Genomic DNA, 12891 nt, shown 5'->3' with positions numbered 1-12891 from the left:
AATTTGTTTTCTACCTTCTTTTGAAAATGTTAGTTTCCTGGCTGCCATGCTGATCCTCTTAGCTTTAATGTTTTCTGAGTCAATGCCCAAATATAAGCATGTAGCAAGTGACATCAGAACTTCTGATTTGCATAATAAATTTGGGTCAGATTTGTTTGGGCAACTATGTATATGCAAGTTGGGCCTCTAGACCCAACTTAGGTTCTGGTACAGATAACCAAAGATGATTTGGTTACCATGAAAATTGCCAAATCTGGTCAATTAAGATTAACTCTATGACATATACATTATTAAAAAATATATATTATTAACTTGCAGAGGCGATTCAGTTCGCATGTGCCGCGCTATATACGTTTTTCATTCATTCATTCATTCATATCAAGTAGCGGTCAAGTTCACTTTACCTGCTTTCACGCAATAAATTAAGAAGGTCATCTCTGAAAGTGTCTCGGTTCTTCTCCAAGGTACCTCTTACATCATACAAGACCTTTACATGAGAACAAAGGACAAGATTGTGAAACTAGATAACCTTTCTTAAATGTCAGTGAGTGAAAAATATCACATAATGTGTGTCTGACAGTGAATTACACATAACCTGTCAGTATAAGGCAGTCTTGTACTATATGTAATATAGTAATTTTTTATACACTGTAGATAAACATAAAAAAATTACCTCTCCAGCATAGTGTTTTACACCAAAGTTGTGGACAGCAACTCTTGGCTTTACATAGAAAGGGTTGTTCTGAAAAGAAACACATACCATATTAAATCTTGAACAAAGAGAAATTACTAACATTATCACAATTGTTAAAGCTGATTTTCAGGTATGTTCGTTTTTACAAAGGTAAATTGGAGGCATTGGACCAATGTACGTATGTTTGGACCATACCTGCAGGATCCCTGTGGAAGCAGAAAATCACTTTAATAGTACTACTAGCTTCAAGAGCTTGTGCCAAGTGGCTGCCCTGCTGCCTAATGAACACAAAAGGCCGTCTGCTCAGCATGGGCACAATATTTTCAGTGAAGCCAAAGTGCTTTCTGATTCGACAAAGTGGAGATTGAGACATCACTGCCCTGCCTCGCCAATCACAGACAAATTAAGAATGTTGCATTATTAAAATAGTCTTTGTGTCTTCAGGTTTTGACTATTATTTGATACCAGGTTCTTTAGTGCCACAAGCCTTGATACACAGAAACTACCTGTTCTGATTAACATTTCCCCACTATTTCTCTATCTCTATCAACTGGGATGATAAGACTGCAAAAAGAAGAATTCCAAAAACATTTAATTGCCAATAGAATAGCTATATTAAATATATAATATATAAAAATAGATGAAACAAAGAGGCAAAGAAAACACCTACCGCATGCTGGTTATGCAACTTCTCCAATAAGGTGCTATCAGTAGCTCGTGGAAAGTAACTTTCTTCATTGATCAATGCTAGCAAGCCAAGTTTCTAAAAGAAAATTACAAACTGTTATTTTACATTTTCAATATTGCTAAGTCTATTCTATCTGTCTTTAGGAAATGTCAAAAATTTTAAATGTAGATTTCAATATAATGTGGAAAAAATATTATATATGCATTTGAATCCCATCGTGTAATCGAAGTCTATTGAAGGATATGCTGAAAAAAGGTTATCCACCAGTGGCTGCAGTCCCTTTATCAGTGTATTCCTACACCAGAGGTTGCCTCTTATTGTAATACATGTCCATGGGGGGGGGGGGGGGTTGGGTGGAATACTCCATCCACCTTGTTTGTGTGGATGGAGGAATCTTTTTTTTTTTTTTTTACATTCAGCATGTTGGCTAAAATAAAGATAAAAATTGAGGGTAGGAACTTCTGTCAGATTTTCTTGCCATCTACACTTTCTTGTTCCTAATTTTTTTTTTATCCTGGTGGCACAGGGATTGGAAGTGAAAAGTGAAGCCCCATAATGGGGTCACAGACCGTAAAAGACACCTGACCAAAAATATTACTGTATATACCTTCACATCCCTACCCAAAACAACGAAACCTTAAAAACATTAGACTGGGTTTAGACTTCAAGTTTTATATTTTCAACCTCTTGCCAGCCACAAAAATGCATATATGTGGTGGCAAAGAGGGTAAGCTTGAAAGCCCAACTACAGCACCTAAACATCCACATCGGATCCACAGCTGAGGTTGTATGGTGACAATGTGCTCCCAGCACTCTGCCTGAGATGTACTCCATCACAGCTTCTGATCAGTAGCTAGCGGCACAGGCTCCAAATCATGTGACCACTGTGAGAGCCAGTCACAGCAGTCATATAATAGAGAGGTCTTGCCATCTACCAGGCATTATAGGCCACTTAAGGGCCCACTAGGAGTTGGGCTTAAAGATATTTACAATTGTTTTTGTGGGATGTGAGCTCAAACTTTACACATTCATAGGCACCAGGTACCTTAAGGAGAGGGAAAACGCTGCTACGCAACTACATTGCCACACATGGACCTATAGGGGCTCTCACAGCGGCACTCGGGATATTCATTGGAGCCACCCACTGACTGGGGGATTGCCTTATTTAAGGCCCCGATAGCGCTACATCCTAACCGCTGAGCCCAGACTGTCCCATAAGGGATTATTAAAAACAAGGACACCGCTGCCTACAAGTTATCTCTAGGACCTGTACTCATCAGCTTCTAGTTGAAGTTGGGGTCTGGATTGATGTTTCTTGATATCTATTATATCCACAACTGACTCCTATTGGGTTCTTCCTATACGGAGCCATTTGTATTGAGTAAAAAGAATTGTGACCGCACTCACCCCTGTTCGCTACCCCTGATGAAGGTTGTATACCGGAAACGCATCGGGTACCAGGGATCATTACTCATAGGAGAGTTTCAGCGCCATTCTTTTTGTTATATGTCATATTGACGTCTGTATTGTTACGTACATGGGCCACAGCCATTTTGGTTCATGCGTTTTAAATTTTTGTATGCATGTCTGTTGACATTTCTATTTCAATAAATACCATTTCGATGTATATCCCAATGTCTGGCTTCAAAAGTCCTATTTTAGGGGGAATACTGTTTGTTTTTTTACACATTCATAGGTGTATTCTAAAGTATTTCTAAGAATACTTGTTGCCTGCCTGTCTTATGCCGCGTACACATGATCGAACATTCCGACAATAAAACCGTGGATTTTTTTCCAACAGCTGTTGGCTCAAACTTGTCTTGCATACACACGGTCACACAAATGTTGTCGGAAATTTGGAACGTCAAGAACGCTGTGAAGTACAACACGTACGATGAGCCGAGAAAAATGTAGTTCAACAGGTAGTGCGGCTCTTCTGCTTGATTCCGAGCATGGTGGATTTTTGCGCATCGGAATTGGCTACACACGATCAGAATTTCCAACAAGAACTTTTGTTGTCGGAAAAATTGAAAACCAGCTCTCAAACATTTGTTGTCGGAAATTCAGACAGCAAATGTACGATGGAGCATACACACTGTCGGATTTTCCGATAACAAGCTCACAATCGAACATTTGTTGTCGGAAATTACAACCGTGTGTACGCTGAATTAGAGTTAAACTTTCTGACATTGAACTAGCATGCAGATTACAAAGTGAAGTCAGACACCCTGCTCAGCACACTTGTTCCAAGGCTGTAGGGTTAATTTAGTACAACTGGAGAGTGCAAAATCTGGTGCACCTCTGCATAGAAAACAATCAGCTTCCGTTTTTTTATTTGTCAAAGCTTAATTGAACAAGCAAAAGAAGGAAGCTGGCTGGCTACCATGCACAGCTGCACCAGATTTTGCACTCTCCAGTTTTAGTGAATCAACCCATGTATCTCTGAAAGTACTAAGGTTACCAGACATCAAGCATTTTCAGAGTTGGTAGTGGCAACCTGTAAATTATTTCAGTACGGAACTAAAGGACCACAAACCTGCAAAAGCCTTTTTTTTTAGAAACTAAAACTACTAACGTCAATATGTTTTGAAGGTGGCTTTAGTATATTTAGCTGAGATTACACATCAGGAAATGTGTTTCCGGTTACTCATGATACCACCCTTATTTTCATATTTTTTTATAGGAGCCTACACCTTTTTTAAATATTTTTTTATACAAGTGGCATTCATAAAGCTTTTATATAGCCAGCATGTCTCTTAAATTGACCAGATATTTATATAATAAAAAAAAAAAAAAATTGGCTACGACAATATTTTGTAAAATTATTTAATTGTATAACATCTGACCTGAATTGTTTAACCTTTTCTTAACTCCTTACCTTCCAATTTGTTCTGCTTTACCTGGTATGTATGAAGCATATCTGATAATACCAAAGCCCCTTATGTGTGCTGGTGGAGCATACTTTATGTCAGAAGTGTTTTAGTGAAATTATAGGCATGTTAAATCTGATCTTACCTTTTCTATCAAATCCAAGCATTCTCCATTATCTGTCCAGTCTATGGCTTCCCACACCAGACCCTCTCTAAAAGAAACACATTGTACAAGTTAATATATATTATTTATTTGAAGAAATTGTTAGAACATGAAATACTTTTTGTACATAGTGTCAGCCATACAAGCTCTTTATATATGCAGACTGTAGTAGTGCAACACAGTGATGAAGATTCACTGTTCTTTTCTCTCAATTCCTATTAGACAGCTCAGACTAAGAGAAGACAGATTATCCCCTTCTCATCTCAGCAGGGAATCAGGAGGGCTGCACAGCTTATGTTAGATATTCGATTTTCAGATAAGACAGTAGAGGGCAAACCTATTCTGTTTATGAAATAGAACCATGAAACATGGAAAAGCAAGTAAGTGAAAACATTTAAGATATATATATGGTATATATATATATATATATATATATATATATATATATATATATATATATATATATATATATATATATCTATATATTTATATATATATATATATATATATATATATATATATAGATATATATATAGATATATATACACCTATATAGAGTGTATATATATATATATATATATATATATATATATATACACACACACACGCACTACAGCTTTCAGAATTCCAGGTATGGTACATTTTAACCTTGGACCAATGTGACTATATATATACTATACCTGGCTGATGCCCCTGGAAGCTGGAAATCACTAGGCACCACTACTCCAGTGAGCTTCCAAGTCACGCGTGGCTGCCTTACTGCATTTTAAATAGAAGAGGCCGGTTACCTGGCACGGGCACCATTTAGAGAATGCTTTGAATTTTCTAAATGAATGCAAAACATTCTCTGAGGTGTTGAGGTGGGATTGTAACTGAACAGAAATCTAATCTCTGCTCTAACCACATACGGTAGTTTATCGAAATTAGATTTGTGTTCTTTTCATTAAAATGATTTTTATGATTTAATCAATTTCAGGTTTTGTGTGTACAGTGTACTGCACATTCCACAAAAGTACCATGGGTGTATGCTGTACATCCTGGTCCTTCTATACTGTTATGGCTGTTCAAACGCTATTATTGGCAAGACCCATAATGAATTAGGATGCAGCAATAAACATTATGTCTAAAATGTGTTCCCTCTCTCATCTTTTGAGTTCTTCTGAACTTTAAAGTAGCCGTTTCCATCTCCCAAACTAGGTGAACTCACAATAAAAATGATATGCTCAAGTTTTCATTCAAGTCATTATTTGCATAAAATTTCCCTGGGACCTGGGGCTCCCTGGGTGCTTTGGAAAATGTTTAAAGCAGCTTGCAGGCACCCAAGAATGTCTGCACTTAATTCAGACTGCCATTTTACTTAGTCTGGTGAATTGAAAGGGCCAATTTAATATTCAGTTGAAGTGAACACAAATTGGTGAAAAAAAAGACTTCTTAAAGGGGAACTGAACTGTGAAAACTATGCCCAAATAAGGCAGGCAGAGGACAAATAAATAGTCATCAGTATTGTCTGTGGTTTCCCAGCAGCTGACTTACCCTGCCTTGTTCTGCACTATCTCTATCAGTAGAGGCAGACATTTTGGTAGAAGCAGAGCATTACTTCCTCATATCAGAGCCTCCAGAAAGGAGAGCAGTTAACAGCACAGTAGTGACATAAACAAATCTCACCCCACATTTCCTGATATTGGCAGTCAGAAGCAGCAGTGCCAGAGATCTCACACTGCAGATATAGAGTTAAGAGGCTGTATGCACCTTCTAGCACCTTCACATACCAGGAAATACACTGTTTTTTTTTCAGGAGGCATTCCATATAAGGGATACATTTTTAGGGTATTGCTTACCGTAGGTATAATGAAAGTTTCTATATAATTCCTATAACAAAACAAATCTTCACCTTTTTCATTTTCTCTTTAAAACAATCAGTCTTATATTGCACTCACCTGCTGTACTCTAGCTGTTCCAATGAAAAAATGTGCTTATTAAAGTATTCCTGCAACTTCTCATTGGCATAGTTTATGCTGAATTGCTCAAAGCGATTGACCTACAACATAAAGGAAACATGTAAATCAAATAAATGAAAAAGTATTAACAAGATTTCACTCATATAAACATGTGTTAACTATAAATGCATGTCATTTATTATACGTACCTAACTAGGCAGACTAAGCCAGACCCTATAAAGGAACTAAAGGCAAACTTTTTTTTTTCCATTTAGGATAGAGTAAAGCTTAGTTCACACTTCTGCAAGTGCAAAAGTGACTGTGTGTAAACTGCATGCTTTTCTGCACCCACAGCAAAAAAAGTACTGTTGTTAGGAGAAGTGTTTTCCTGTGCTGGGAACGCATAGTGCTATGCAGTTTCCCTGCAGCTGCATTTTTGGAAAAATGTACTTTTCACTGTGTTTTCCATAGGCATAGCAGCCCATTCAAGAGAAGGAGCTGCCTGTGAAAACATGGATGTTGGGAAACCTGCATAGTGTGAACTTAGTCCTAGGTAGGGTTATAACCCCTGTCACGTTTATTTTTGCCATTACGGAGATTTCCTTTCACTTCCTTTCATATAGTCAAAAGTGGGAAGAAAGAGCTCAGAAGTGAGGAAATCCAAGGGTGTCCAGAATCCCAGGGTTCTCATTGGAAGATTTCCCATCTATTTCTGTTTTGGGGACAACTCTGTATTTTTTTTGTTTTTCCACTTTCACTTTCAGTGATGGTAAACATGACAAATAGAGAGGTAGGGAGACCGCCGCTCCAGGTGAGCACAGGCAGGTAATCAATATCCACTCAGGAATCACACGGGTGCTGGCAATGCATAGAATTAAGCAGGTGGGAGAATGGATGGACAGCCGCACTCCAAAAAGTCTTGTTGAAAAAAGACGTGCTCTTTATTGTAAAAAGGAAAAAATGCACATCACACAACAGCATACAGTGGGATAGACAGCTGACGCGTTTCGCATTAACAACTAATGCTTAGTCATAGCTCATGCTGACTAAGCATTAGTTGTTAATGCGAAACGCATCAGCTGTCTATCCCACTGTATGCTGTTGTGTGATGTGCATTTTTTCCTTTTTACAATAAAGAGCACGTCTTTTTTCAACAAGACTTTTTGGAGTGCGGCTGTCCATCCATTCTCCCACCTGCTTATGACAAATAGAGAGGGTGGATCTCCTTAATGGGGGGCATTCCTCTCCCCTCTATCCAAAACAAAAACAAAAGTTTGCCTTTAGTCATAATTAAAGCCTACTGATTTCAGGTATGCAAGGTATAGTGTTACTAAGGATGGTTGTGGAGAGTATAAAGTTATTAATGATGATTGGAATGCAGAAAAAATGAAGGCAATTTTAGCAATCAATAGTTAACTGTATCAGTGCTTTGAAAGTTTTTACATTATGTATCACCCTGTAACATCAAATGTGGGATTAGTTATCACTGGTGTATAAAATCATATCCTAAAAAGATTTTGCATTTATCACTACAATCCTCTAACACAGTGGTTCTCAACCTGGGGGTCGGGACCCCCTTGGGGGTCAAATGAGGATTTGCCAGGGGTCCCCAAAACCTGGGCTGTTCCTGAAGCCCACTCAGCCTCTTCACAGCCGCCCATTCAGTTCACGGCATAGCTGGGGGGCAGGGACTAGAGGTCAGCTGACTGGTGAGGAATGTGAAGTGGGAAGAGCTGGACCTATTTGCTGATTTCAGCATAGGTGTCACTGCTACGAGAAACCAAAGTCAGAGACACAGTGAGTAACACTACCTGTGATTAGAGTTGCCTTTAAAAGTCCCCACTACAGTTCTCAGATCAGCAGATGACCTTGAGCAAGAGCACCTAAGTTGGCTGATGCCAACTCCCCACCAGCACTGCCACTGATCCCAACTCCCCACCAGCACTGCCACTGATCCCAACTCCCCGCCAGGGAGTAAGAGAAGGAATAAAAATAGAGAATACATGGAAGGGAGAGGAAAAGAGGGAGAGGAACAAAGAAAAAGGGAGAGAAAGAATAATAGAATGAAAAAGAAAGACGTCTAGAGAGGGGTAGGGATAACAAACAAGAACCGGACAAAGTTTGATCCATCTATGGCAAGCTTAGGTAGAAGATGTAGAAGAAGCAGCACTGAATCCTGGAGATTAAAGAACTGTTGTCAAGAGACATAGAGATAAAGGGGTTGATTTACTAAAGGCAAACAGACTGTGCACTCTGCAAGTGCAGTTGATAAGGAGCTTAGTAAGTAATGTAAAGCTTCACTTTGCAAAGAATTCCCAATTACGTACAAAGAGGAAAAAAATCTCTGGAGCAACTGCATCTGCACTTTGCAAAAAGCACAGTCTATTTGCCTTTAGTAAATCAATCTCAAAATGTTTACACTCTTGTCAATGCATTGCTAGTATTTAAATTGCTAGTATTTAAAGCTGAACTCTGCACGAAGCAAATATTGATTTCCTACTTGAATCCTAAAGTCCTTTGTGTATTTCATCCAGACCTGTACAGAAATCCAGCATGAAACAACTCCTGTACTATGCCTCTGTGCAGGAGTTTAATAAGATAAACAGAATCACTGCTGCTCACTCTCTTTCTGTAGGATGACTGATCTTTTATCAGCCCCCCTGTAATTTTCTTCAGACTGCCTGTAGTGGGGGGAGCTGCTGGGTCACTCACACAACTCCCTGCACAGGCTATATGCAGCACAGTGATAATGTCGCACTTTTACATGGTAATTTGCAAAAGCATTTGCTGCCCACAAAGTGGCTTGTATTTTTCATGGCTATTGAACACAGTTTTATGAATTTTTTTCTGCGCAGAGTTGGGCTGTAAAAATCTCAAATATACAATCCACAGACATGCATTACCTCAAAATTTTCGAATCCAAAGATATCCAGAACACCAATTGATTTAAAATCATCTTTTCCTTTTATCCGGCTATTAATCTTCTTTATTACCCATGCAAAACACTGTGAGTAGAGCGCCATGGCCATGGAATCTCTGCTATCTAAAGCCTGGGATGTAAAATAAAAAAACATGTAAATTTATATATTTTTCCACTTAGTTGAGCTTTGTAAAATACCAAAATAATTTTAGAGTAAAGCCTCGTACACACACTCAGTTTTCTCGGCAAGAACCAGCAAGAAAACTGCTGGCAGAGCTTTCTTGCCGAGTAAACCCGAGCGTGTGTACGAGGCTTTCAGGTTTCTCGTCTGAAAATCTGGCCAGAATCTCAACAAGAAAAATAGAGATCCTGGTCTCTATTTTCTCGTCGGGATTCTTGTCGGCCTGTTTCCCAACGAGAAACCCGAGAGTGTGTATACTTACCTGTCGCAGTGGAAACCCGCGCATGCTCGAAATTAATTTGATGCATGCGTGGTAGCTTCCACGGCATAGGTAGGGTGAAGCAAGATGGCGGCGACGGCATCGAATGTGACGAGCGCATGCTCATAATACGCGATGACGTCACCGTGGTCTTGCCTTTCAAAAGAACCGCGGTTCTTTTGAAATCTCTGTGTGTACACCCGGGTGGTAAGAGATTCTTGCCAAGAATCTCGTCGGGGAAAAACAACGTTTTTTTTCCTGACGAGATTCTGGCCCCTGTGTACAAGGCAAGAATCTCATGCCGCCCGAGATTCTGGTTCTTGCCGAGAAAACCGAGCGTGTGTACGAGGCTTGAGACTGCAAATTAAGTGTTGATTTTGAGGTTTAAGTTAAATGTTACGTTGTACACGCATGAAACAAATAATGGAAAACTTCACTCCATACCCACAACTATTTTAATGGAGACAGTTCATCTTAGGCAATGGCAAAGGTAATCAATTCTAACCAGAAAAAGTCTGCATGATTTCAGCCTTTGAAAACCACTATTTAGATACCCTTTCTGGAAAGAGTTCAGTTTAAGGAGCAGGTTAAGTTTTAGGGTTTATTTTAGAAGTTTGGTTAAGTGCTAAGATATGGGGTGTGGGTGGTTTAAGTGCTACAATAATCTTAACAGTAAGGCCTCGTACACACGACCGGGTTTCTCGGCAAAAAACAGCAAGAAACTTGCTGGTATTTTTTTTTTGCCGAGGAAAGCGGTCGTGTGTACACTTTTCGACGAGGAAACTGTCGAGGACCTCGTAAAAAAGAGAGCATGTCTTTTTTTTCCTCAACGGGAATGGGAAAATTTGGCTTGCCGGGATCCTCGACAGCCTAACAAGGAACTCGACGAGCAAAACGATGTGTTTCGCCCGTCGTTTTTCTCGGTTGTGTGTACGAGGCTTTAGTAATAGGTTAGAACTCATTAAGGTGATAGCATAGCTCAAATAAACCATAATAAAGGTCTGCATTATAGAAGCTGGTTTGGGCCAACTCAGCTATGGCATGCTGACGAGGAAGAGGAGTGGACACAGAACAGAACAATTCATAAAATATTTTCTATGTGGGTTCTGACAGGTAGAATTATAGGAACATAAAAAATGTATTTACTTCACATTACTATTCTAATTCATGAGGATACTTTACATACAAAATACTTGAATTAGCGATTTAGCAAAATAGTATTGGCTCCCATTTTCATATTCATGCTGTCATTTTTTTTCTATTAAATTTGATTACTTTTTTTCTGACACTCTGGTATAGTGTGTTGTACACTTGCCTGCTCTACACTGAGTGGTGTGGAGATCTCTTCTCCCCTGAGGATCATGGATCTATGGGTCAGTGCTTCTGTTAGTTGCTCTGGGTCCAGCCCCAGCAACTCAGCAGTTCTCCCCAGTGCTGAAAATATAAAAAAAGTTGATTGTAATCATATACCGTTCACAGATACACAAGCCAAAAGCAAATAAGTTCAGAATTTAATTTCTCCCCACTACATCCATGCTAAAAAGATCAGTTTGTTTACTCATTTAGGTGGGGGGTGCATTGGTGCCTGGAATCAACTCAGCAAATAACTACTGAGTTTCCCTGAAAATAAGACCTATTTCGATTTTTTAGGATGGCTGCAATATAAGCCCTACCCGAAAATAAGCCCTAGTTATATATATAGACCCGGATTCAAATACATTGGCGCATATTTATGCCGGCGTAGCTTATCGAATATACGTTACGTCGACGCAGCGCAGAGAGGCAAGCACAGTATTCGGGAAGCCAGTGCTCCCACTCGCTCTCAAATCTACACTGGGTTTCCTCGGTGTAAGCCAGCGTAGGTGGAAGTGGGCGTGAGCCATGCTAATGAGGCGTGACCCCATGCAAATGATGGGCCAAGCGCCATAGAAGTACTTAAAATGAACGGCGCATGCGCCTAGTCATATTCACATACAACGTAAACGACAAAAGATACGATGGCTTGTGTTCCCTGGCCCATACCTTTGCATGAGTTGCGCCTCCTATATGGGGAATAACTTTACGCCAGACGTACGACTTACGCAAACCGCGTATATAATGCGCCGGGCGCAACTACGTTCGTGAATCGGCGTATCTCCCTCATTTGCATATGTGCATAGAAAATCAATGGGAGCGGAAAATGCGCCCAGCGTAAATATGCACCCACGATACGATGGCGTAGGCAAGTTATGTCGGTCGTAGAAAGCCTATTTTTAGGCGTACAACAGATTGTGGGCACGGCGCACAGATACGACGGCGCATAGTTACACTTACACGGCGTATCTCGAGATACGTCGGCATAAGTGCTTTGTGAATCTGGGCCATAATGTCCAGTGTGTGTCTTTATGTAACATTATTGTAGAAAATTTCTCATTTACAGCACCGCTGGGCACTCATGTGGCCTGTCTGAAGCTCTCCACTTCTCCTCCTGGCTGACGTCAGCGGCCCCGCCCTCTGCAGTGCTCGGAGCAGGGCTGATGTCAGCGGAGATCTCCCTCAGCGGTGCCTGGAGAGGGAAGAAGAGCTCTGGCAGGTCATGTGAGGGCTCAGCGGCACTGTAAATAGGGTCTTTTCTACAATGGTACATAAAGACGCACACTGAACATTATATAATCTATTTACAGAGTGTATTAAATGATTTTAAAAGGACGTTAACTAGGGTTTATTTTGGGGATTACAGGGATGCTGTCTCTTGAGCTAAATGTCCAATGCATATTTTGTAGCCAAAATTAATATAAGACCCGGTCTTATTTTCAGGTGAAACACGATATTGGCCATTAATTTTAAACATATTTATTATATAATCACATTCATTTTACTTGCTAAACATTTTTATTCAGTTTAATATGATAATATCATAAGCATATATTGAAAAAAAAAACATTTCATCTCAACTTAAAGCAGAGGTCCTCCCACCCCTGTAAAAATTAAAAGCCAGCAGCTACACATACTGTAGCTGCTGACTTTTAATAATAGGACACTTTCCAGTCCTGGAGTCCAGCGATGACAGCACTGCAGCTGATGTTTCCATCAGCTGTCGGGTGCTGTTGCCCCCATTGTGGGTAAGGGAACCCAGAAGTGAAGCAATATGGCTTCATGCCGAGTCCCTACTGCACATGCGCAAGGCACCACTGCGCTCT

At 39.9% G+C, this 12891-nt stretch overlaps 1 protein-coding gene across 1 annotated transcript in view; it reads right to left on the bottom strand.

The window, feature by feature from the left end:
• Positions 1–12891, bottom strand: part of LOC120940588 (unconventional myosin-X-like) — a 287319-nt gene that overhangs the window by 116075 nt on the left and 158353 nt on the right. Inside the window, exons 11-17 of the mRNA XM_040353535.1 lie at positions 11028–11146; positions 9256–9402; positions 6353–6453; positions 4398–4464; positions 1365–1457; positions 674–742; positions 405–487 (exon numbers count right to left, since the gene is read on the bottom strand). Coding sequence (XP_040209469.1) covers positions 405–487; positions 674–742; positions 1365–1457; positions 4398–4464; positions 6353–6453; positions 9256–9402; positions 11028–11146 — 679 coding nt within the window. The remainder of the gene's footprint in view (positions 1–404; positions 488–673; positions 743–1364; positions 1458–4397; positions 4465–6352; positions 6454–9255; positions 9403–11027; positions 11147–12891) is intronic.

This window comes from Rana temporaria, chromosome 5 (genome assembly GCF_905171775.1).
Source record: "Rana temporaria chromosome 5, aRanTem1.1, whole genome shotgun sequence".
In the NCBI taxonomy this organism is placed as follows: domain Eukaryota; kingdom Metazoa; phylum Chordata; class Amphibia; order Anura; family Ranidae; genus Rana; species Rana temporaria.
This window is presented reverse-complemented; position numbering and strand designations above follow the sequence as displayed.